At 33.3% G+C, this 26,001-nt stretch overlaps 1 protein-coding gene across 10 annotated transcripts in view; it reads left to right on the top strand.

Moving 5' to 3' along the window:
- The window catches only part of RTKN2 (rhotekin 2), a 158,221-nt gene that overhangs the window by 15,291 nt on the left and 116,929 nt on the right, over positions 1-26,001 (top strand). For 9 of the 10 annotated variants that reach the window (XR_012512821.1, XM_074382284.1, XM_074382287.1 and 6 more), the window contains 4 exons: positions 7,639-7,697; positions 12,318-12,371; positions 13,747-13,864; positions 17,126-17,323. Coding sequence is in view for 9 of the 10 variants with exons in the window: in XM_074382284.1 (XP_074238385.1) it covers positions 7,639-7,697; positions 12,318-12,371; positions 13,747-13,864; positions 17,126-17,323 (429 nt within the window). In the remaining variant the exon portion in view is untranslated. The remainder of the gene's footprint in view (positions 1-7,638; positions 7,698-12,317; positions 12,372-13,746; positions 13,865-17,125; positions 17,324-26,001) is intronic. The other variant, XM_010339325.3, reaches the window with a different exon arrangement.

Below are 26,001 nucleotides of genomic sequence, written 5' to 3'. Positions count from 1 at the left end.
CCTGTTCTGGAACTTAGTATAAATAGAATTACACAGTGGAGGTTTCTTTCAGTATAATACTTTTGAGTTTCATCACATGTCAATTATTTTTTCTTTTCCACTGTATCACTTTTTCCAGTGTTGATTCTTTTCAGTTTTCTGTATAATTTTGGTCGCTTACTAGTCACTTCAGGTAGATGTTTTTTAAATAGTTTTTCTAGATTTTTAAAAATTACTTTCTGTGGAAAGATTTCTCCAGCATGAGCTATTCAGCCTTTGCCAAACGAGGAATTTGTTTAGTTGTATTTTGATCAAATTTTATTTTTTCTACTTTATGGAACATCTTGAGGTTTTCTTTATGACTTAATATGGTCCATTTTTATGACAAAGTCATTGGCTTTTGAAATTATATTTCTTGAGTGTAAAGTTAGCCAAAGGTGTTCAAAAGATCTGTGTTAATAACTATGTTTGTTAGATTTTTCAGTAACCTTCCTTATTTTTTGACCAGTTGAGCTGTCTTGTACTGAAACAGATAGGTTAAGATTTTTGGTTATTAAGGCTTAATTATCTTCATCCTTGTATTTTCTGTATGTTGTGCTTTAGGAAGATGCTGTGTAACATTTGGTATATTCGGTACTTGTGATACATTCATTGTTAGTTGCAGCCTTTTGCATTACAAAGTGTCGTTCTGTTGTTGTCTCAGGTAATGTTTTGGACCTGAATTTTACCTTGCCTGGTAACAAAATCACATCCTCTGTTTTCTTATTTGTATTTGCTTTATATATCTTTGCCCATCTGTTTATTTTTAGCCTTTCTGATTCACCTTTGAAGACCTGTTTGTTGTATTCATCCTAGATCTGGGTTTTATATTATAAGCCAATTTGGAAATCATTTTAATGGGAAAATTAAGACATTTTATATTTACTAATATAACTGATACCTGATTTCAGCCACTGTAATATTCTTTTTTATTAACTGTATAATTACAGTCTTTTACTATGTGGTCTCTGCTTTTTTAAAAATTTGGAATCATTTTATAAGTCATGATAGTTACAATAATTTTATATTAAAAATTTTATATACTGATAACTTTATAATGCCCTTAGTTCTAAATTCTTATATATAATGCCCTTAGTTCCCTGAGCCAACTAAATCTCTTAAGTTACCCAGTCCTTAAGTATTCCTTTATAGCAATGCAAGAATGGCCTAACACAGGCTTCTGATATTTTATTTATTTATTTTTTGCTTTAAGTAATATCTTTTTTTTCCCGTTACTATTTGTCAAGATCAATGAGCTTATTCTGTTTTCCCCTACTCTACAGTCTTTTCAAGTTGTGTTATTTCTATATTGGTGGAATGGATATTTACACACTAATCTTATAGTCATATCTTCACCTTTGTTTTAATCTTTGATACACAAATGTATATAATTTTTACTGCTTGTTCTTTTGTTATACTTTCCAAAATCATCTCTTTTGGAAGGAGCTCATCAGCTAGTAGATTCTTCAATATGAATATGGTTGTCTTCACTTTATTGCATGTTTATAGTGTTTTTCTTTAGTGTTGTTACTTTTAGGGTAACTTTGCTAGTTATAAATTCCTTAGCCAACACATTGTTTCCTTGAGTTTTGTGAAGATTTGGCTCCATTGTTGTCTTGTTATTGAGAAATCTAATCTTTCATTTTCTTTCCTTTGTAAATGAGTTTGACTTTTTGCCTGGAGATTGAAAGTACTTTTCTTTATCTTAAAGTCTGATTATTTTACTGGAATGTGTGTAAGACTGACCATTTGGCACATTTTGGAGCTCTTTTGATATGTAGATTGTTCTTTTTTATTTTCAGAAAGTCTTTCTGGATTATACAAAAAGTATTTCTATCTCATTTTGTTTTCCTGATGACATATAAGTTGGATCTTCTTTGCCTGTCCTCTATGTTTATCACTTTCTGATCCTTTTTAATACCTTATTTCATTTTTGTTCTTTTGGTTCTTCTCATTTCCATTTACTATGTACTTTAGTGTACTTTCACTTCTATATACGTATTTATTCTTGGACACCTTATATTTTAATGTTCATTTCAGAAGTGATTTTATTTTTCCAGTTTATCTCTTTGTTCTTTCCTCTCTTTGCATATCTGCCTATTGTTTGTTCTTTACTAGTCTCAAGTTTTGGATTTTAGAGTCATGGTTTCTTTCATATTTGCAATAATTTATTTAAATTGCACTTAATTCATTTTGGAGTATTGTGTTACCGTTTTTGTTACTTTATAGTTTTTCAGGGTGGAGTTGGTAGAGTATTTGTATCAAATGAAGAGATTTGATTATCTATTTTATTTATAGTAGCTTTCTATGGGTAATTGGAGTGCTTTTTTTCCCTAATGAAATATATAGGATTTTTCTGAGCCAAGTGATTAGGAGTCAGGTGGGAGGTTACTAGAAGGGCTCACAGGACCCCTTCTCCTTGGGGGATATGTTCCAGCATCCTTCTTGGATACTTGAAACCACAGAAAATACTAAGCCCTATGTACACTGTTTTTTCCTATACATACACACAGTAAGAGATGAACAACAACTAATAATAAAATAAAACAATTATAACAATATACTGTAATAGCGGTTGTGCAAATGAGTTCTCTCTTTCAAAATATCTTATGTATTGTATTTACCCTTTTTGTGATGTGAGATGATAAATTGCTTTTGTGATGAGTTTAGATGAGGTGAATGTCATAGGCATTGTGGTATAGCATTAGGCTACTATTGACCTTGAAAACAAGCACTGTGATACCTTGAGAGTTAGTCTGATAATCTAGATGGCAGCTAAGTGACTAATGAGCAGGTGGTGTATACAGCATGGATACACTAAACAGAGGGATGATTCACATCCTATAGGGCAGTGTGAGGTTTCATTACACTACTCAGAATGGTGTACAATTTAAAACTTATGAATTGTTAGGCCAGGTGCAGTGGCTCATGCTTATAATCCTAGCACTCTGGGAGGCAGATGTGAGTGGATCGCTTGAGCCCAGGAGTGCAAGATCAGGTTGGGCAACATGGTAAAACCCTGTCTCTGTCAAAAAACGTAAACATTAGCTGGACATGGTGGCGTGTGCCTATATTCCCAGCTACTCAGGAGGCTGAGGTAGCAGGATTGCTTGAACCTGGGAGGCAGAGATTGCAGTAAGCCGAGATCACGCCACTGTACTCCAGCCTGGGCAACAGAGTAAGACCCTGCCTCAAAAGTAAGTAAATAAACAAATAACTTTTGGATTGTTTATTTCTGAAATTTTTCATTTAATATTTTCAGACTGCAGTTTACTCTGGATAACTGAAACTGTGGAAAGCAAAACCTGTATTTGGTTTCTTAGTTCAAGAATTTTTTTTGTTACTGGAACTGTGAAGAGTAGTTTCCTTAATAAATGATGTCTTTTGGGATGCTGGTTAGTTGATTTTCTGTTCCTTGATACTAATGTGTTTCTTGGGATTTTAAACTTCATCTACTTTCTTCCTTCTCTTTCTTGGTAGCCAAGTCTCCAAAGGCACCTAGCTCATTCTCGTGTTTCTCACAAGACTTAACTTTTGAACCAAGGTACTTTTGAAGCCCTTTCTTTACCTCTCCAGGAACCAGTGCTATGGTATCCACTAGGTCTTGTACCCATTCACTCTTTTTCTAGGGGAAATCCTAAGTTGATACTGCTTGTGTTTTGCAATGCCCACCTCACTGTTTTCTTAGATGGCAAGACCTCCACAGCTGGTTTTGATGGTTTCAGATGTTAGTTTCCCATTTACATGTAAATTATGATTTGTAGAAATCTCTGTTTTCTAGTTATGCTGTTGGTGTGGACTGTAGGTCATTTTATTTGCTTTCCTTGTTGATCTGAAGGCTTTTGTAGAATGTGTGAAAATAATCTGATTTAGATGCTACCACTGTTTTACAAGGAACTAGTAAGTCATTGTCTGATCACTTTAACAAATGGTTTAGTGCCTCTTCTATGTAAGCCCCAACCTAAATACTGAGGCCAAAAATATAAATACTCAGAAGTAATCCTTGTATTTGTGTAACATTTTGAAGAAAGACATAGGATACATTTTAAATATTCATTTAGTAGCTTTGTGAGGTAGTGAATCTTTTCCCCATTTTACAGATAGAGATGCTAAGGCTAAAAGGTTAATAGCAACCCACTAATATAATTAGTTAATAATGAGCAAAATCCAATTCTTAGGCTTTGGAATCCATATCTACTGTCTGCTTCATCAAAATGACCATATTCTTATTTCATTTCATTTAGCAGTCCCTAAATATTCATTGAGTTTTTTAGAATGTACTGAGCTGAACACCAGGCACTGGTGATAGAGCAGTGAAATAGATGCCCCCCTCCCCCCAAAAAAAAGTACTTATGGAGCTTATATTTCAGCAATATCATCCATCTGTACCCTTTCCACTGCCCCCACTGCCCCCCCTACCTTGCAACCCCTGCCCAACCCAGTTCATCTCTTCTTGACTTAACTTCTGAAATGCTTTGTTTGACTTTGTAAAAATAATACTAACCAGTGTCATTTATAGCACTTAATTATGTGTGTCAACCAACAATATGATTTTAATAGTGCCAAAATAATTTTGTAAGTTTTGTATGATTATTATACTACTCTCATTCTCCAGTATTTTGGTCATTGCTCAGGTACTGTAACTTAAAAAAGAAAAAGCATAGGTTGGAAGTGAAAATTGTGTACTCTTAGTAGTTTTATAATAAAACTTGTATTTAAAGACATTGCTGATTTTTTTTAAAGATATTTATGAAGCTATACATTTTATACCATAGTTTTAGGATGGGTTAAAATTTCATGCTAAATGGTTTCTGAGTGTTTTAATTTTTACTTATCTGCAGCATAGGTAAAGGATTTTATAACGTACATTGAAATAATAGAATCCCATTTAGAATTAGTTTAGTACTTCATTAAGAAAATGTAAAATGCTTTCATCATTGTGCTATTTCTCATTATAACTTGTTAATTTTGGCAAAGAAATGCTGTTTTAAATTCCTACTTGAAACAGTGTAAGGTAGGATAATCAGTATTTACTCAGTCAGTTTTAATACAGGTTTTTGAGCAACAATATGGCAGATTGGCACCCTCTTTTGGTCATTTTATTTACCTACAGGCAGAAATATAAGTAATAAAAATTAAGTTTGTCTTTGATATGTTTATCTCTATCTTTTAGCATTTACAGATCTCAACCAAAATAATGCTCTAAACTGGGTTCATATGAATAAGGTACATTATTATCTAGCTGTGCTTTGTTTTGGTAATTTTGTGGTTATTTGCTGTTTCCTCAGGCTGGCTCTCTAATTTTAGCATTCAGAATTGGCATTAATATTGCAGATATTTGAACAAGTATTTATATTAAGCAAACTATTAGCTACAGTAGCACATTATTAGACAGATAGTGTTTAACAATTTCATTGTCAATTTGGATTAATTAGAAAAAACATTACATTTTAGTACCCTAAATAGCAGTTTTATTATTTGAATTGAACGTAATTCGAACTTCAGAAAATTGAGGCCGAATTACTTCAGTTTTTCTCCGCTCATTTTTTAAAAGACTTAATTCTGTAAGATCATATGGTAAATCAAATTTATATTATAGTTTGACAATATTTGTGTATAATACGTTTGCTGACGAGTCCTGGAAATGGCCTATGCACATAATTTATAATTGCAGCGAAGAAAGCTATACTCTGCCAGGTAGTTGAATAGCTTGGAAGGGGAAAATTTTTCTTGGTGAATATTCAGCAAATTTGCTTTTGGTAGTTCTAGTATTTCAGAATTTCATTTGCCTGCCAAAGCCTCAAATTTAAACCAATTTAATAATACCTAATAGACCTCAACTTTAGAATAATCTATGAACTATTCCTTAATACTTAAGTTATTCACTGTATTTGAACTTCCTTGTACTTTTTCACTGAAATAAGTATTTTAAGAATTTATATTATGCATTGCTCATATAGGCGTTTTTAGAAATATTACTTTGAAATGCCAACCAATTATATTTGTATTGTATTTCTTGTACCAGTTTGAAGAAATTGAGGTTTGTGTTTGATTTCTAGTGGGCCTTTCAGTATATTATTTTGCTAAAATAGATAATAAACTGTTCAGTTGAACTGTTGAATTGAACTTTTTACTCTGTGAGGAATAAGCAAGATAATCTTCTCCGACATGACAAACTAATATAAAATGTTGAACTTGACCGTTTTTAAAATTTATGATTCAATGAAACTTTATTTTTAAATAAACAGTGAGTTTTTGTATGTTTCACTGAATCAGTTCCCTAGTTTTAGTACCAGATATGGCCATAAAGTTATTAGATAGGATTCTGAGAATATATGGCTTTAAATTTACTCCATTATTTTACTCATACCTAATGTGTGATTCTATAAATACTGTGTAAATGTCTCATATAAACTTTCCAACTTTACATCAGTAAATTATTTTACCTCATTTGAAATATACTTTACCTAGAACACTTAGGAGTTTAATCTAGTAAAGGGACAAAAAAAAATGGGATGTTATATTTGTTTTCAAATTTGGATGCATGATAATGGATATATTGGCAGTTTTTTAAACAGACCTACTGAAAGCTGTGTGTTGCTGTCATCCTCTTCTGAAAATTACTTAGATAACATCCCATTTCAAACTCCCATCCAGCCTTTCTCCAGAAGCCCTCTTAGAATCAAACTCTATCCAAATGGAAAATTTCCGTCTTATCACTTATTTGAAGTGACAAATTAAATTAGCTGGTAGTTAATCAGCTGACCAAATTAAATAGGAATGAAAAATACAAAGAATACTTTTGGAAATATTGCCCTGTAAATGGAATGCTAATCTCTAAATGCAGTTTATTAGAAAAATAGGATATTGGAGAAATAGTCAAAGATTGGATTGTTTGGATCTAGTAGGAGATATCTATTTTTAAAGTTTTTATGGTAATATCCTAAAGTCAGATTTGGTAGTGTCTTATATCCCCAGAATTTCCTTTGAATCATAATATTTTTCTCTAATTTTTATTCTATCTATAGAGCTACTCTGTTTCTCATCTTAGTTTGTTAATTTATTGTTTTAACATACACTTAATTCTTTGGAATCTTGGGGAAATTAAATATTACAATAACTATAGATACATATACAGCAGAAGATACTTTTTTGGATACTGATCAGATTCTGTGAGGATAAGGTACTCCTGGACAGCAAATTGCATGATTGAGAAGTTCGTTAACTTTTTCAGGCCATTGTATCTAGTAGATTAGAAATGTAATTTATGAAATTGTGAGCTAAGGTATTACACTTCTGGGGACATGGACAAATATTGTACATCATGTTTACAGATACAAGTGATCACAAAAAGCTTTCATTGTAAAGTAACCAGTATACAGTCATCAAGGAATATAAAGTTTATCTGAAAAATCAGAGAGTGGTTCCAAATATTTCTTTCAACTTGCTAACTGTTGTCTAAACATCTTAAAGTTTGAGACAAATAGTTTACTTTAACTTGAAGTCATTATTATTCATGGATATGCGTTTGTTTTTAATATTTAAACATTTGTGAAAGACTGTTAAAACCATTGCTTATTAGCAAACTTCTTTTTTTCATAAGTTTTTTTGTTTTGACAGTGATGTGAAATTTGAAAGTAAAGAACGAACTGCATGTAAAGGAAAGATTGCCATATCCGGTATGCTATAAATGAATCTTTTATATTGCTGAATAAATTCTGTCAAGTAACTAGATGGTAGATTTTGTTTCATGCCCTGTCTCCATTCTCTTCGGTTTGTTTTTCATACCTCTATCAGAATATTTGTTCTAAAACACTGCTTTCAGCATTATGCTGTACATTTATATAGAACTTTAGAATTTAAGAAAACTGTTTCATACATTACATATTTTTTTTTTGCTAATCTTCTCTGTATCTTTCCAATTTTAGTGTCTGTGCTGCCAAAGCGAGCACCATACATTACATAGTCTATAGTTTTCTCCTTAGTGCAGTCTTGTAAAATAGAGTAATTGTCATTTTCTACAGACTCAGAGGTTAAATGACTGTACTGGGCCAAACCCAAGTCTTTTGACTCTGTTCCTTTCCTGCTCAGAAGCTATAATGTTTTTAATGTTTGTCTATATCAGAAGTTCCATGAAGTTTTGGTACCATGTTTATTTTGGTCATCGCTTTATACCCAGAAGCTAGCCCAGTGCTTGGCTCATCGTAATTGCTCAGTAACTGTTGGATGGATGGCTGTTCTTCATTGCCTGTAGTGTAAAGACCAAACATTTTTCTTCAGTCTTCCATTTTGACCCAATTTTTTTTCTAGTCCTATCTTCTATTACTCCTAAATACAAGCTGTCTGCTTTAGCAGACATCTCCTTGGCCTGTCAGAACCCATGCTTCTGACACCCAATTAGCTTGTGAAGTAACTACACTTTCTTAAAGATCTGTTTGTTCATCTATATATAATATCTTCTCTGTTACCATTCCAGCTAGAAATGTTTCCTTTCTCTGAATTCCTAATGAAGTTAGGAGACCCTTCACCACTAGATGGCACTTACGCTGTGCAGTCTCAGTTTCTCCAAAGTGCTCAGGAAGCTAAAGACAATAGCTTGGAGATGCCACACTGAAATGAATACATGTCTGACTTGCGCGTACGCTAGTCAGATAATGCGCTTTTAGAAATATTACATCGTCAGTACATTTTAGAAACAACAGTGTATACCTCCATTGGTCCTTAAGTAATCACTAGGTTATTTTATTGGCCAGAAGTCTTGTACTAGAGAGCCTGCTGCTGCATTTGAGTCATTGTCACCTAAATTACTGTTTCTGGTAATATTTTTCTGGGTAAACAAGATTATCACACAGGACAGTAGACCTACATTTTACAAAGTACCTAAATGACCAAAATTAGAAGAATTGCATTCAGTTAAGCAAAATATTCTTCAGAAAATAACTAGAATATATAAAAATTTGTTGCTTGTTTTATAGTTATTTATATTTTTATCTTTCTAATTATACAACACATGTTTTATCCTTCTATCCTTTTGCTGTCAAACATGTACTTTTATATAGTATTGTTCATTATGTGTAATAAATTTTCTTGTGACTAAACTACTATAGATCTTTAAGATTTTATAAAAATAATTAAACATATCCTTCATTTCTTGGTTCGAATACAGTGCCACTCAGTATACAAATGAGATATGTTAAGTTGCTGTTAAACACAACTTAACTATCAAATGCCATGATAGTCAACATCTATTGTCATTTCATAACAGTTTACTGACTGTAACAATTCATGATATTAGAAATAACTACATTTAGAAGGGGGCTCTTCGGTAGAAGTATTTAAAATAAAAGGAAAAACAATTTCCTGCCCACAATTACTCAAGTATAAAAATTGAACTTATTTCTGCATGTATTTCTTCTTTCCAAAAGATAATTTTAAATTAAGAAATGGAAACTCTGAGAAAATGGGATACTTAGGTAGTATCTTTTCATCTTTGCCTACACTTAATTATATCGTGTGTGTGTAAAAACAAAGAAAATAAAAAATGAATTCACCTTTATAAATCCATTTTGTTTTGATACTGGATTGGAAATGTGACTTTTGTTTTGGTAAAGATGAATATTTGCAACAAAATTTCATGTTTTGAGATTACTTTGATAGCCAGAAAATACCTGGGTTTTCTGTTTCCAACTGTACCACTCCCTGGCCAGATCTTTATGAAACTAAATAACAAATTTACTCTGATTATTTCTGCTTAACACCAAATATTTACCGTATGTAAATGTAGTATTTACTGTAATTATATTGTGGTAATTATCTCAGCTTAGTCACCGACTACTAATTTAATGACTAAACGAAATCAGTTCACGAAGTACCTTAGTTTTCACTTTTGACAATGATAGACTTCTGGGACTTGATATCATCAAGTCACCTGTCTTACTATGGCTCTCTCAGTTTACCATTAAAATGTCAATGAAGACATAAAACAAGACAAAGCTTAGAGTACTATAAACTGAAACTGAGTCAGCCATTTGCAAGAATCTGGAAGGAAGTTCTATCATTTGAAGCTGAATTAAGAAATAGAGTTCATGGGTTACAAATCTGTTACTGTCTGAAGAGCACATGACTACCTGGGAAATCAGTATCCACCTTCTCTTGAGAAGCTGACATCTACCCTACTCTCTTAGGCATGGGATAGAAGGCTAACCCACAGGTTATGGGTGTACTGCAAAGGAAGTCAGGATCCATGTCCCTCCTATGATAGTGTAAATAGTTAATGCTCTATTAATCCTAACTGAACATGAACAGCTGTGAGTAAGTATAGTTGTGAAAATGAAATGATTCAGCAATTGTGGTCAAGCAAGAAGTGGACTTTTTGACAGGACATCAGCCAAGTCATAATTATAAAACAATAAGGCATTTTCATAAACATAAAACATGTCTGTTATTTCAATATAATTTAACAATTTTAGAAATTCTAGCTTAAATAATAAAATATGAAACTATTGAAAATAGATAAATTGAATACTCTTTGAAGATTATAGATTGTATAGATTGAAGATAATAGATTGTATCTTCAAAATACTGTTTGAAGATAATAGATTACGGTGACTCATGCCCATAATCCCAGCATTTTGGGAGGCCAAGGTGGGTGGATCACTTGAGGTCAGGAGTTCAAGACCAACCTGGCCAACATGGTGAAACCCCATCTCTACTAAAAATACAAATATTAGCCAGGTGTGGTGGCACATGCCTGTAATCCCAGCTACTCAGGAGGCTGAGGCGGGAGAATCATTTGAACCTGGGGGCAGGAGGGCCGGGTAGGTGGAGGTCACAGGTAGTGGAGATTGCACCATTGCACTCAAGCCTGGGTGACACGGAGCAAGACTCTGTTTCCAAAAAAAAAAAAAAAAAAGATTTTAGACTTACAAAACCTAAGAGAATTTATTGCAACACTATTTTAGTGAATGAAGAATTCAGTAAAAGTGGCTGGATTCAAGATAAATTTACAAAAAGTAGTTGTTTCTCTTTATATCAACAATAACTAATTAGAAAATATGATAGCAAAAAAGATACCCTTTACAAGAAAACCACCCAAAACCAAAAACATTAAATATCAAAGAATAATCTTAATAAAAATGTAAATTATTATGCTAGTCTATACAAAGACAGAATATTAGAGTTATCAGTTCTCAAATTAACTTGGATAATGGAATACTAATAAAACACTTGAGAAAAGGGGATTTTGACAAAATTTGTTGTAAAATTTGTATAACAAAATTAGCAAATAAGAGTGTGATGTTTTTAAAAGCAGGCTCTTGCCTATAATCCCAGCACTTTGGGAGGCCAAGAAGGGCAGATTGCTTGAGCCCAGAAGTTGAAGAACAGCCTGGCAAACATGGTGAAACTCTGTCTCTACAAAAAAAAAAAAAAGTAAAAATTAGACATGATGGCATATACCATATACCAGTAGTCTCAGTTACACAGGAGGCTTAGGTGGGAGGTTTGTTTGAGACTGAGAGTTCAAGGATGCAGTGAGCCGTGATGGCACCACTGCACTCCAGCCAGAGCAGCAGAGCAAGACCCTGTCAAAAAAAAAAAAGAAAAAAATAGTATGATACTGATATTTAGCTAGACAGTAATTGATGAATGATTCAGATTCATAAAATGTATAGCTAAGAAACACACATTTACTCAGAATGGCGTGTATGATAAAGATGTCATCATTAATCCGTGAGGAAGAAACATATGGAGTTAGAACAGTTATTTTTATAAGAATATATTTTTACTTCACACAGAAATTTCACAAATAACTTTTACAAGTACAAACCATAAACAATGCCTAGAAAATACACTGTTAAATAATAACACTTTATCTTTAATATTCAGAATTATGGAATACAGAGGTTCAGGTCACTGTAAAGAATAAAATTGGCCGGGCGCGGTGTCTCACGCCTGTAATCCCAGCACTTTAGAAGGCCGAGGCGGGTGGATCACGAGGTCAAGAGATCGAGACCATCCTGGTCAACATGGTGAAACCCTGTCTCTACTAAAAAAAAAGAAAAAAAAATTACAAAACATTAGCTGGGCATGGTGGCGCGTGCCTGTAATCCCAGCTACTCAGGAGGCTGAGGCAGGAGAATTGCCTGAACCCAGAAGGCGGAGGTTGCAGTGAGCCGAGATCGCGCCATTGCACTCCAGCCTGGCTAACAAGAGTGAAACTCCGTCTCAAAAAAAAAAAAAAAAAAAGAATAAAATTTACCAAAAGTGTTACTGATCATTTCTTTTTCCCTTCTTTATAGATATTCGAATACCACTAATGTGGAAAGACTCTGATCACTTCAGCAATAAAGAACGTATGTATGATTTTAATTTGTAATTGAAATGTTTTCTTTAGTATGTAGTATATCTGTGGTTATTGAGAAAAAAAGACTGCTTCCAAAATTGATGTCATTTGACAGAATAAGCCCCATCTTTAACTGTTTTCTGATTTTTAATATAAATATGTTGCAGTCACTTGATACTAATTAAGATAACGCATATAGAATGTACTTTTAGTTGTTGATAGGAACCAGTGAAAGGACAATAAGTACCAGGTTCAGAGTGGGACAGGAGAAGGGAAATACGGAACAAAAGAAAATGTTTAATGAATAAAGGTAAAGCCAACATTTCTTGTATTTGACCAGAATCTGGAAGGTTTTTCTGCCTTATTTCATTACTTTAGGTTATTTAACAGGATGTAATAAGGTATTTTTAGCTTGGTCTGATTTTTTTTTTTCCTTCAGTATTTTATGGTTTTATTTAGTCTTTACAAATCTATGTATTGCTTAGGTCATGGAAATTAACCTCGAATGATTTCTAGCTGTTAGAGGCAAAGTGAGAAAGAGATGATAATCCTTTAACTTTCTTGTCTATTGTGATAGCTTTGTTCCTTGTACTTTAAAAACTGAATCATATTAAGCATAATTAGTTTTATATGAAGAATTTAAAATCAGGTTAGTGTTTGTTATTCAATTAGGAAATATAATTTACTTTACAAAGGAATACATGTGGGAATTAAGTAAAGCTTTCTGATTACTAAAGAGAATAAGTTTTTCTGAAGAGCTACATTTTCTCAATAATGAGGATTTAGCCCTTTAATCACCTAATACTTTTTAAAACATCACCAAATTAAAAGGCCCAGCAGCTATGTTTTTTGTGTTCTCATGTCTATTTTATTGTTTTTTTTTTTTTTTTTTTTTTTTTTTCTTCCTCTTGTGGTTTCCTCCCTTGCTGTTAGTTTGGTGGAAAATATTTTGCTGTTGTTAATGTGCCTACTTATAATCTCTTCTAATAAAAAACATCTTTTAAATAGAGTTGGAAACCAAAATGACAGAGGTGGTAGGGGTGTGTGTGTGTGTGTGTGTGTGTGTATACACATAAAGTTTACTATTAATTAAAGTTTAAGGAGTTTAATAGGAATAAAATTTGTGAGTTTGGTGGTTTCTTTAGGCTGAGAGGCCTGTATATTTAACTTTATTTTTTCTTCCTTGTTTAGTCGTTGTGTTATAGTTGAGTAAGGTATTCTATATACTGGCAGAACAGTCATTGTTAGATTTAAGGGTTACAGTACACAATGTATGAAAATAATCTGTTAACAAATATTTAAGCTAATATTTTTTATTTTCAAGTAGATTTTAACATAATGGTTTATTACATGGATTGTTGCTTAAAATGTTATTTTTCCTCCAGAATCTCAACGCTATGCCATTTTTTGTTTATTCAAAATGGGAGCTAATGTGTTTGATACTGATGTGGTGAATGTGGATAAAACAATTACAGATATATGTTTTGAAAATGTAACCATATTGTAAGTATTTTTTTTACTCTTCAGAAAATAAAAATAATCTAAAATTCTTCTTTTTTAAAAGGAAGTTCTTCTTATTGGGTCTTTGGATTATTTTTATGTTTTCATGTTTAAGTGATCTTTAAACGTTTACTATGATTTTAAAAATTACTTTGTTCAAAAGAAGTCCATTTCTCTCTGCAGTTTTCTGATGTAAAATAAAAATGGAAATCTTGTAATTACTGTTAGCAGTAAATATATTACTTATTAGATATGATCAATTTTTAAATTATTAATAAATATTCGTAGTCCAGTTATTAACTAAGCTGTGCATAAAACAGGATTTTTATTTCATATAGAATATTTGGTTGCAGAAATACTAAAATAGGATAGCAACTTTATTTACGAGATAGTCCTGAAGTACATGCTATAGGAAGATCATGTTGAAATTTTGTTGTGTTCTTTTTTTGTGGTGTACTTCTTTCATGTACTTCAAAACAATAATAAAAAAAAAAAATGGGTGATCCTCAGGGCTGTTTTTATTGTCCCTGCTCTTTTACAGGGTCATTTTATTGTGGTCATAATACAGAACCGGAAAGAACTCCTTGGATAGCCAAAGAAATCATTTTTAACTAACATAGTTTTTCCTGCCCTCCTTCAAAGGTTCTATGCACCTAAATCAGTGTGGGATTTGTATTTTAGACTTTTAAAGACACGATCCTCATATGTAAATGTTAATAGCTAGTAACTGTTAATATAAAAATTCATATGCATGGTTTTTGCCGTTTTCAGCTATGGAGCTAGTCAGGTGAGATTTCAGAGGCCTAGTTTTGCTACTCACATAACATTAAAACTATAGCAAACCATATTTTGTGGCTTTTGGTCCAGTGTCCCATAGTAATAGTATAGCCTGGAAAAATAAAATGCATTGTTCTAGGTTGTAAGTATTAATGCAGGCCTTCTTACAAGCTGTATTGAACCAAAGGAATTTATTTAGGGTCCAAACCATATCCCTAAATGATTATATAATTGAGGCTAAAAAATTATTTTTTCTTGGTTATCTAAATACATTCATTTTCATTATCGACTATTGCTGGTGAATTTATTTTTCTGCCAGAATTACCTGTTAATGGGCTCTTTTCTTCACATCACTTTGCTATTGTTTGTTTTTGTCACAGAGACAAAATCAGACTTTTTTTTTCCAGGGAAAGAACAATAGAAGTTAGGAAGACAACACATGATTTATAATTTCTTGAAAATTCTGTAAATATTTTAAATTGTTCTAAAAATAGCTGCCAACAAATGTTTTAAATGTTGAAAAGTGTGCTTTTTGTTATGATGATTGTTTTCAATAAGTATTCAATATTTATGAATCTCTGCTTTTTCTCTAAATATTGACATTTGGTAGTCATTACCAAGAATACTGTATGTTTAAAAGTTGCCAAATCATAAACTATAAAAATAGCTGGAAGTTATTTCTGGGATTTATTCGAACTATAGATTGGCCATTTATATCTTTAAGAGCCTGTGCTCCATTTTTTAAAGCCTCTGAAACTGATGGATCTTCCATCTGAAAGCAACATCTGCTGCTGATGGACCCCTTTTGCAGTCTTAAGTATGTTTTGTTGTTAGTAGCACCTCCACAGTCTTTAATGCTAAAGGTAGTTCATTGAGTCTGAAAAAAGTTAAAGCCAATCTTAACATTTGCTAAAATTGAAGAGTTTTGCATATTGGTTTAATAAATACATATCTAATACCGTCTACATTCCAGGCACAATACTAGATTAAGAACACAAAGATCATCCAGACAGCACCCATTCTCAAGGAATTCATGCTTTGAAGTATATTTTTTCCCCTATATAACCAGATCGTAAAATGTTATTTATAGTTATTAGGTACAAAAGTGAGGGAGGATCAGAGGATACAGTGACGAGTGCACTATAAGTGACTCTTTATAAAGAAGAAATGAAAACTGAAGGTTTAGCAGATTTTCTTTTGGAAGAGCAGTCATTTCAGAAAATTACAAATATAAATACCTTAAAATGTATTAAAGGAATGACAAGGAAAAATAGTATTAGCAACAAAATGGCCAGGGTATTTTATTCTTTCTTTAAGATGCCTATGTATATATTGGTTAAATTGAATTAAGATTTCCCCTAGTTTTGAATCTGATATCTCTGAAAGTTGCAGTAACTCTCTCAGGTCATTTAGATGCTAAATAAACACTGAGATATTCTGTCTCATTAACATATATTAACATAAACTTATTTCAAATTGTTATTTTTTTCCCATAAACCTTGCACTTATTGAGGAGATTTTGCAATCTTCTCTTGGCTCCCCTGCAGTCTTTTATTTTAAAAATAAATTTTATTGTGTATATTTGAGGTTTATAACATGATGTTACAGGATACATATGAATTGTAAAATGTTACTGTAGTCAAACAGATTAACATCCATTGTCTCACATAGTTACTTTTTTTGTGACAAGAGTAGCTAATTAACAAAAATCTCTACTATAACACTATTAACATTTGTTTTCATGTTTTTACAGCACATTGAATCTCTAAACTTTTTCATTCTACCTATCTGCTATTTTGTGTCCTTTGACCTATATCTCCTCATTTTATCTCCCCCAATCCTTGCCTAGTATAACCACTGTTTTATTCTCTATTTCTGTGGTTTTGGACTTTAAAAAAAAAATTCCACATATAATTGAGATCATACAATATTTTTCTTTCTATGCTTGGCTTATTTTACTTAACATAATATCCTCCAAGTTCATCCATGTTGTACCAAATGGAAAGATCTTTTTTTTAAAGGCAGAATGGTCATTGATACACACATACCCCATTTTCTTTATCCATTTTACTATTGATGAACATATCTTGGCTATTGTGAGTAATGCTTCAGTGAACAGGGTAGTGAAGATAACTTCAAAAGGTAATGATTTTATCTCCTTTGAGTATAAACCCAGAAGAAGGATTGCTGGATCATGTAGTAGTTCTATTTTTAATTTCTTTAAGAACCTCTGTACTGCTTTCCATAATGGCTGTACCAGCAGTATACTAGAGTTCCCTTTTCTCCATACCCTCGTCAACATTTATCTCTTGCCTTTTTGATAATAGCCATCCTAATAGGTGTGAGGTAATATCTCATAGTGGTTTTAATTTGCATTTCCCTGATGTCAAATGGTGATTTTTAAATGTTATATAAACATAAAAGAATGTTATAATTTTATTTTCTACCAAGTGAAATTTCTAACATTATGAATGCCCTTGTTTTTAGTAATGAAGCAGGGCCAGACTTTCATATAAAGGTGGAAGTATATAGTTGCTGTACAGAAGAATCTTCTCTAACCAATACACCAAAAAAACTAGCTAAGAAACTCAAGACATCTATAAGTAAAGCTACAGGAAAGAAAATAAGTTCAGTGCTTCAAGAAGAGGATCATGAAACGTGCTTACTCTTCAACTCTGCTGTTTTGTAAGTTTTTAATACTATATTTATGGTGACATAATAATGCATTTGTGATATTTTAAACTATTGTATGTGAAGTGTACCTTTACTTTATAAATGGAAAAACACCCTGAAACAAAAACAAAACTTAGTTGTTTGACATTTATTCAACTGAAGTATCCTTAATACCCACCTTTAAAGGTAGGAAGTTGGGTGAGAGTGTTTTTAGTGATTTGGAATTCTAACACAGGTTGACTGTTCCTTATCTGAAAGCCTTCAGAACAGAAGTGTTTTAGATTTGGACTTTTTCAGATTTTGGAATATATGCATATATATATAATTAGATATCTTAGGGATGGCACCCAGGGCTAAACATTAAATTAATTTTATATATATACCTTATACATATAGCCTGAAGGTAATTTTCTATGATATTTTAAATAATGTGGATAAAACAGAGTTTTGACTTCAACCATCACATGAAGTCACATGTAGAATTCTTCACTTGTAGTGTCATATAGGCATTCGGAAAGTTTCAGATTTTGAAGCATTTCAGATTTTCAGAGTAGGGATGCTCAGCTTGTATCTACCAAAAAAAAAAAAAAATGAAATGTTGTTGGAAAGGAACTATGTGTATGTCAAAGTATTTCTTTACATATTAGTCTACTAATTAAATTTCTGTGTGTATGTCATGCTTTATTCTTATAGAAAATATTTTATCTCTTTTGAACAAAACCACATTATCATTATTATACTTAACTAAATAAAAAAGTCCTTAATATGCAGTCTATATTCATATTGCCCAATTCTGAAAATATCCTCTTTTGATTTGTTCAAATCAAAATCCAAAGACGGTCTAAAATATCACATTGAAGTGAGTCTTTTAAGTTTCTTTTAATCTACTATAATTTCCTGTTCTTTTTTTTTCTTGTCATTATTTTTTGAAGAGACTAGGTCTTGTAGAATTTTCCATATTTTGAATTTAGCCGATTGCATCTTTGTGGTCTTTTTTTACATCCTTTTCTGGCCCTTGTATTTTTTTTGTAACCTCGTAGTTAGATCTAGAGGACTGATTAGATTCAGTTCTCTTTTAGGGGAGTAATCATATTTTTAGGTATTCTTCTGACCGGCTTCTAGTAGGAGGCTTTGCCCCACTTCCAGTAATGTTAAAATCGATCAGTGGGTTTAGGTGTTGCCAGCCTAACCCATCCAGTATAAAGTTCCCTCTCAGTCTTTTATCTAATGGTTTTTAACAGTCAAGGCCAATCATTTATTATATCATTATGGATTATAATTTGGTGACTTTAGATCTGTCCTGCATTTTTCTTCTCAACTGGAATTCTTGCAAAGAATGTGTCCTGTAAATTCTCTGGATACAACTACAATAAAATGGTGGAGGAAAAGAAAGAAAAAAATACTTGATTCTTCTATTTACTGGATTTTAGAATATTAAGTTGAAACCCTAGCAATCATGGAGGTGATCAGTACTTTATTTGAACTCTTGAATTTTGTTTTTTAAAGACAGGTCTGGCTCTGTCATCCTGACTGGAGTGCAGTGGCACTCTCATCTCACTGCAGCCTTAGCCTCCTGAGTAGCTGGGACTACAGGCACATGCCACCATCCATGCATGGTGGCTAATTTTTATATTTTTCTTGTAGAGATAGGGTTTCACCATATTGCTCAGGCTGATCTCAACCTCATGAGTTCAAGCAATCCGCTTGCCTCAGCTTCCCAAAGTGCTGGGATTACAGGTGTGAGCAACCATGCCCAGCCTTGAATTTTTGTATTTGTGTTTCAATCTGCTATTCTCTTTGATTCCCAAGTTGTTCATCTTTGATCAGTTGGAAACTGTTAAGCTGACTTCTACATCCTTTTGACAACCTAATCTTTAATAGCTTTTTTGCTTTCTGACACAGTAAGACATTCCTCTTTCACCTTGTATTTTTCTGCCAAGACTTGGAATCACCATTTCTCCAAGGAGTCCTGGCTTCCTTCAGATACTTTCTTTAAACATTGTATTTGTTTCTTCATAAATAGTTTTATGTTTATGTTTCTTTGGAACACTGTTGATCAAGCTGCATTCCTAGAATTTCTTTGTGTGTCTGGTAGAGTTGACTCTTCAGCATGTCAGTAATTTTACTGTAATTATAAAAAGCAAAATATTTTAGGTATATGTCCTAGAAATGCTAGTAATCAAAATTTAATTAAATTGCTCTTTTCATGTGAGATATATTACATGCAAAATATACTTTGGCACACTAGCATAGTGTCTTTCAATCTATTTTGATTGATGCTCATGCTAAAGAATACATTTTACATCATTACTTAGTGCACAGTTATGTAAGCAGATAGATTTTAGGAAGTAATTCTTAACCCTTACTCTTTACAATATAATTATCAGGCATTTTCTTATTCTGTTGCTTTCAGTTTTGTTTTTTTTTTAAATGCTATTTGTAAATCATTAAGTTGATTTCATGACCCATGAATCAGTCCCAGTCCACATTCTGAAAAACAGTCATAGAAGATGTCTTTCCAATATAAATGTCATTTAAAAGGAGGCAAAAGATCTTTAATTTTCTTTTCTTGGATCTAAGACCATCTTTAAAACTTCTCTGCATTAATACTCTATCAAGGATTTGCTGGAAGGTACTTTAATTCAATCATAAGGTGGTGGAATTAATTCTTTTTGATGATTAAACAATTCTATTTCCAGGTTTTAGAGCAGAAAGAGACCTTAGAGATAATTACCTAGTTCAATAGTTTTTAAATTTTTTATGTAGCATAACTCCTATTTTAAAAATGACAGGACCAGTAGTGTCTCTTTCCAAATATACTATATGATAGAAAAGTTGCATTTTCCCCTCACTTTGCTCATATGAAAGGCAAAGGTGTTTATATACAACCATTTCTTTTTAGAAAGCTTCTCAGACATTTCTGGGGTTTCATGCACCTTTACAGCATGTAAAAACAGCAAGTGTACGTCTTAGTTGAAAACCTCATTGTTTGGCCGTGAATGCTCAATTTTTAATTTCCTTCATTTATTACTTGTATGACCCAAGAGAGATTAATTTACTTTCTGAGTTTTTATTTTTCCTTCTGTAAAATGGAAATAATGATATCTAAACTCCAAAGGATAATTATGAGATTCAGTAAGATAATTCATGGATGTGGTTTATAAAGAAAGCATTTTGTAGTAGGCTCTGTTACCATTATTGTTACTATTTTACTGTTCCCAGACCAGTCTTTTTCAGGCCTTTTTTTAAACTCATGCTAAAACTTTGCTGTTTAGAAACTTGACATAGGATTATAAAATGTAGCCACATTTTTTTCATTGAAACTATGCTTATAATTTTATAGGAGATCATCTAAATAATGTTAGAAACTATATTTAAGGCCAGGCGCAGTGGCTCATACCTGTAATCTCAACACTTTGGAAGGTCGAGGCAGGCAAATTGCTTGAGCCCAGGAGTTCATGACCAGCCTGGGCACCGTGGTGAAACCCCTTCTCTACCAAAAATACAAAAATTAGCCCAGCTACCCAGGAGGCCGAGGTAGGAGGATCACCTGAGCCTGGGAGGTTGAGGCTACAGTGAGCTGTGATCATGGCACTGCACTCCAGCCAGGGTATAAGAGGCAGGGAGGGAGAGAGGAAGGAAGGAAGGAAGGAGAGAAGGAGGGAAGCAGGAAGGGAGGAAGGAAGGAAGGAAGGAAGGAGGAAGGGAGGAAGGAAGGAAGGAAGGTGAGAGGGAGGGGGAGGGGGGAAGATTTAATCTATATTTCTTTTTGGAAGGAAGGGAGGGAGGGAGGGGGGAGGTAGGAAGGAATATTTAATCTATATTTCTTTCTGAAGCCTAGAGGAATTTTTGAGAATGATGTTACTGTGCATTAAGTTCTTTTTTAACAGACAGGCATATTTATCTTAGAGTGTCTATTTTCCTGATGAGAATTTTTCATTCTATTTGGTTTATTCCTGAATTATTACTTATGAACATTGCCCCCCCTGAAATTTGCATGGCATTTGCTTATTTTATACCATTAAAATTGGTCGAAAGATAAAATAAAACCTTTTACAACATTTCACAAGTCATATTCTTCTAATACCAGCATTCTGCTGACACTGTAGTGTGAACCCAGAGTCTACTAGTTTAACTCATAGCCCAGGACTACTCTTACCTGATACCTCCTTAACTGACCACTACAGCACCATGGTAGGAATTTAAAAATCAGAATGCATAAGGGGATCAATTGTATATATTTAAGTGATCTAGGTCAATGCAAAGATTTCTAATATAGCTTTTAGTTTTTAACCAAATGGACATGTAAAATGATAAAATTTTCCCTAGTAATATGACATGTGACCAAATATAGCTGTTCTTCCTGACAAAAGTGCAGTTTTTAGACTACCATTTAAAGTAGCCATTTATTTTTTTCAGAACATTCCCCCTCCTTAAAAAAAATCTTATAACAATTGGCCTATTTGATAGAAAAAAAAAATGTAGCTGATTAAACTTTTGGGAACTCAATCTTAGGGTTGGCTAAAAGGAATGAGTGTAATGTTTTACAAAGAAAATGTTATCCTGACAAGAATGTTTTAAAAGTGAGGTCACTGTTGGTTTTGGAAGCATTAGCATTGTAGTTAGTCATGGTTTAAAAATGAAGCAACTTGAAATATCTTCACAAAGTATTATTTGATCTGAAAGAAGACAGCGAACATTTTTGGTAATTTTTAGTATGCTCCCTGATAAGATTCATTTTACTGTGGAATTTAGCTTAGTAAAATTCCTTTAGCTAGATTTTCCCAGTGCCTCTACTAGCTGAATTAACTATTTTATGTTCCTTGATAACTATTTAGTACATTATTCTTTATTATATAAATATACATCATTTTAAATGATCATTTTGTGAAAACTGATAAAATTCAGAGTGATTATTTACTTGACAAAAGTTGTATTGTTTCTTAAAAAATAAGCCACTAATACTACATTTTAAATATGATTGAAGTTATAAAACATGTATCCTAACACTCGTTCAGAATAAGTGGATTATTTATGTTTTGAGGAACGAGACTGTTAAAGATTTGGTGATGTGACAGATAATGTAGCTTGTAAATATAACTAAGGGGTTACTTAACTATTGTATATAATTAAATCATTGCAGGAATGATTTTTCAACAGTTACGTCATATGATACATTCAAAGGTTAATAGGTCATGGTCCCTGCACTCAAAATTTAAAGTGTAGTCACTATTTGTTTTAAAAGGAAAAGTATTTTAAACTATTTCTTGAGTTTATAAAGCTAATATGATACAGTGGGGCTCTCTTTCCAGCATACCTCTTGCTAGCTACAGGCAAGTCAGTTACATTCTCTGAACATCAGTTTCTTCATCTGAAAATGTGGAATAAAATATCTGCCCTGCCTACTTCAAGTAGTTGTTTTGAACCTTAAAAAAGATATTGCTTGTCAAAGTGCCTTAAACTGCACATAGAGATGAAGTATGATAATGCTTTGCATGCATTGATTTCCCGGGGTGGTTTTCATCCTGTTACCACTTAACCACATTAATCATTTTGTTAGAAAAATAATAGACCCAGTGTGGTCACTCATGCCTATAATCCCAGCACTTTGGGAAGCTGAGGTGGGTGGAACACCTGAAGGCAGGAGTTCAAGACAAGCTTGAACAACGTGGTGAAACTCTGTCTCTACTAAAAAAAAAAAAAAATACAAAAAGTTAGCTGGGCATGGTGACAAGCGCCTGTAATCCCAGCTACTCAGGAGGCTGAGATAGGAGAATCCCTGGAACCCAGGAGGCAGAGATTGCAGTGAGCTGAGATCAAACCATTGCATACCAGCCTAGGCATCAAGAGCGAGACTCTGTCTCAAAAAAAGAAAAAAAAAAAAAGAAAAGAAAAGAAGGAAAAGAAAAATAATAGAAACTTAGAAACAGAACTTAGAAGGAAAAAAGTTACTCATAGTTTAACTACCAAATACTTTTGATCATTTTGAGCTGATATTTTACTTTCAGGTTTTTAAATATTTAGCTTTGAGGGGATATTTAGATAATAATTATACTGCACATTCAACTTTCTTCAGAATTTATTACAGAGTCTTTACATAATTATTTTGATGTCCACATTATCATTTGTTCGTTAGCTATATCATAGTTTAACTGTTTTAAGAGGAGGCTATCAATAATTTTTTTCATATTGTTATGTGTCACTCATCGGAAATAGAGGTAAATATCTTATTTAAATAAGATAAGGTAAATAAGGTAAACATATTATCCTTAAAGTAGTTAAAAGATAATCATTTCTTAAAGCCCAAGAAAGAAATTTAAACATATAGTTTGGTTATCACATAATTTTGGCCTATTCTGCCACACAGATTGTCTTCTAAACATGTCTTCTCTCCAGTGCGCCCAGTGCAGATGCAGTGAATAACATAGTTTCTTCCTGCACATTCTGTTGGCAGTGTTTAACATCCTACTGTATTTTGAAATGACTCTTCCTAAAGTGGAGACTACTCAAATGTTTTTAGTGGTCAATGAGAATAAATTACAATGACACTCCTAAAAATAAAACCCAAAAATGTCTTCCTTCTCTTTTTTTCTATATCTACCATTTAAAATATTTTTCTTGATAGACTTAACATACATGTGTTAATAATACAGGTATTAGCCCATCTAATACCTTGACCTTTTAGTTTCATGACCTTGCACCGGTAATCTTGTCCTTTTACCCGTTTCGGCCATCCACCCCATGATTATATCCTAGATCTTGTCATTGCTATTAATTGCATGTGCTCTGTAATCTTTGTAGTAGTAGGTTTCCCACTCTCCACCATCTCCCATATTTCCAGGTTCTTCCCTTCAGTGCTCTGATGCCAACTTAGCTTAAAATACATAATTTACTGTTTTATGTTTTCCTAGCATCTCTCTTCTTTTGTCATACTTTCCTTGGAAAAACTCTAACCTTGGTTAACTCCTACTTTTAGCTCCTTTGCACTCATACTCATGAGGAATAGATGAGAAAGCTAGAGAAAAACACAGTTATACTTCCTGGTCTCTCTTGAGATACATAATCCCTAACTTAAATGCGTTCTCAGTATGACTAAGCAATTCTGTTTCTATAGTCTACTTTACCTCTCTTCAACCTAAGTATTTCACATGTTCTCCTCTCTAACCACCAGTATCCTCTCTGCTCCTCATTTATAGCTGATGACTTTGTTTCATATGTCATTGATATTACTGAAGTAATTGGAAGAGAACTTGAGTATTCCCCATCCACGAAATCTGCCAGCCTGCCCACATCTGCCTCTGTGTTCGCTGTTTGCTGTTTGCTGTGTTTGCAGTTTCCTTTCTTGTGAACTGCCTTCACCTCACCTTAGGCCTGTCTACTACTTGTGCACTAGATCCCATCTCCTCAGTTACTCACAGTAGGCTGTGAGTAACTGAGGAGATGGACGTTTCCTCCCCTCCTATCCTATATCACCAACTTTTGTACATTTTTGTATACTTATAAACGTGCTGAAATACCTTTGATTTCATAGCTCTCCTTCATGGAAAATAACTTTTTATATTCCTATCTCCACTTCCTCTTCTGTCATTCTCTATTAGACCATTTCATTTGGCTTACCTCATGTTACCTTCATCCCGTCCTACAGAAACAACTCTTGTCATGGTCAACGGTGATCTAATGTTGCCACATTTGATTGTCAGTTATTGGTGTTTCTCTTCCTGGACCTTTTGTCACTAACACAATTGATCACTCTCCTTGAAATACTATTTTTATAAGCCATCTGGAATACTACTTTCTTGATTTTTCTTCCACCTCAGTGACCATTTGTTTGTTGCCTTTCTCCTTAGTTCTTTTCTCTTCACGTAATGGAGTGCTTGTGTCCCAGTATTTGGTCCTTGGACTTCACCTAACTTTCATTAAATTTCATATATATACTGATAACTCCCAAATTTATATCTCCTCTTTTAACCCCAGACTCATATATCCAGTTGCCTGGATGCATCTAGATATCAAAAACAATCTCAAACTTACTTGCCCCAAACTGAATTCTTACCTCCTGTATCTGTTTCTCTCACAGCCAGCCTCATTTCACTTAATATAACAATTCAATTTTTCGAGTTGCTTGGACCAGAAGCCTTGGAGATGTCTTTAATTCTTCCTTTGCTTTCACATCCTGTCTTTGCACTGACAACTTAGAGAATATATTAGGAATCGGAACCACTTCTCACCACCCCACCACCACCACTGTATTCTAGGCCTGCAACAGCTCTTGCCTGGTCAGTTGCAGTAGCCTTTTAGCTGGTGTCTCCATTTTCACTCTTGGCCTCTGTTGTCTGTTCTCCACACAGCAGCCAGAGGAATCATTTAATTTTGATAGAAGTCAGATCATAGCACATGACTGCTAAGAACCTACCATTTGCTGCACATCTCACTCAAAATCCAGTGTCCTTACCATGCCTTACTTTGCCCTACCAGGACTGTAGACTGTCTGCCCCCTACTTATTTTGGACATCTCAAATCACTCTCCCTCCCTCACTGTACTCCAGTCACACTGGCCTCCTTATTTGTCAATCACACCTAGCATGTACTCACCTTAGCCTTTATATGTATTTTCCTCTGCCTGAAATACTCTTCCTTCTGTTCTTCTTGTGGCTCACTTCTTCCTTTCAGGTTTTCACTCAAGTGTTATT

The sequence above is a fragment of the Saimiri boliviensis genome, chromosome 12, assembly GCF_048565385.1.
Source record: "Saimiri boliviensis isolate mSaiBol1 chromosome 12, mSaiBol1.pri, whole genome shotgun sequence".
NCBI classification, from domain to species: Eukaryota; Metazoa; Chordata; class Mammalia; order Primates; family Cebidae; genus Saimiri; species Saimiri boliviensis.
Note: the sequence above shows the minus strand (reverse complement) of the source record. Positions and strands in the feature narration are given on the sequence as shown.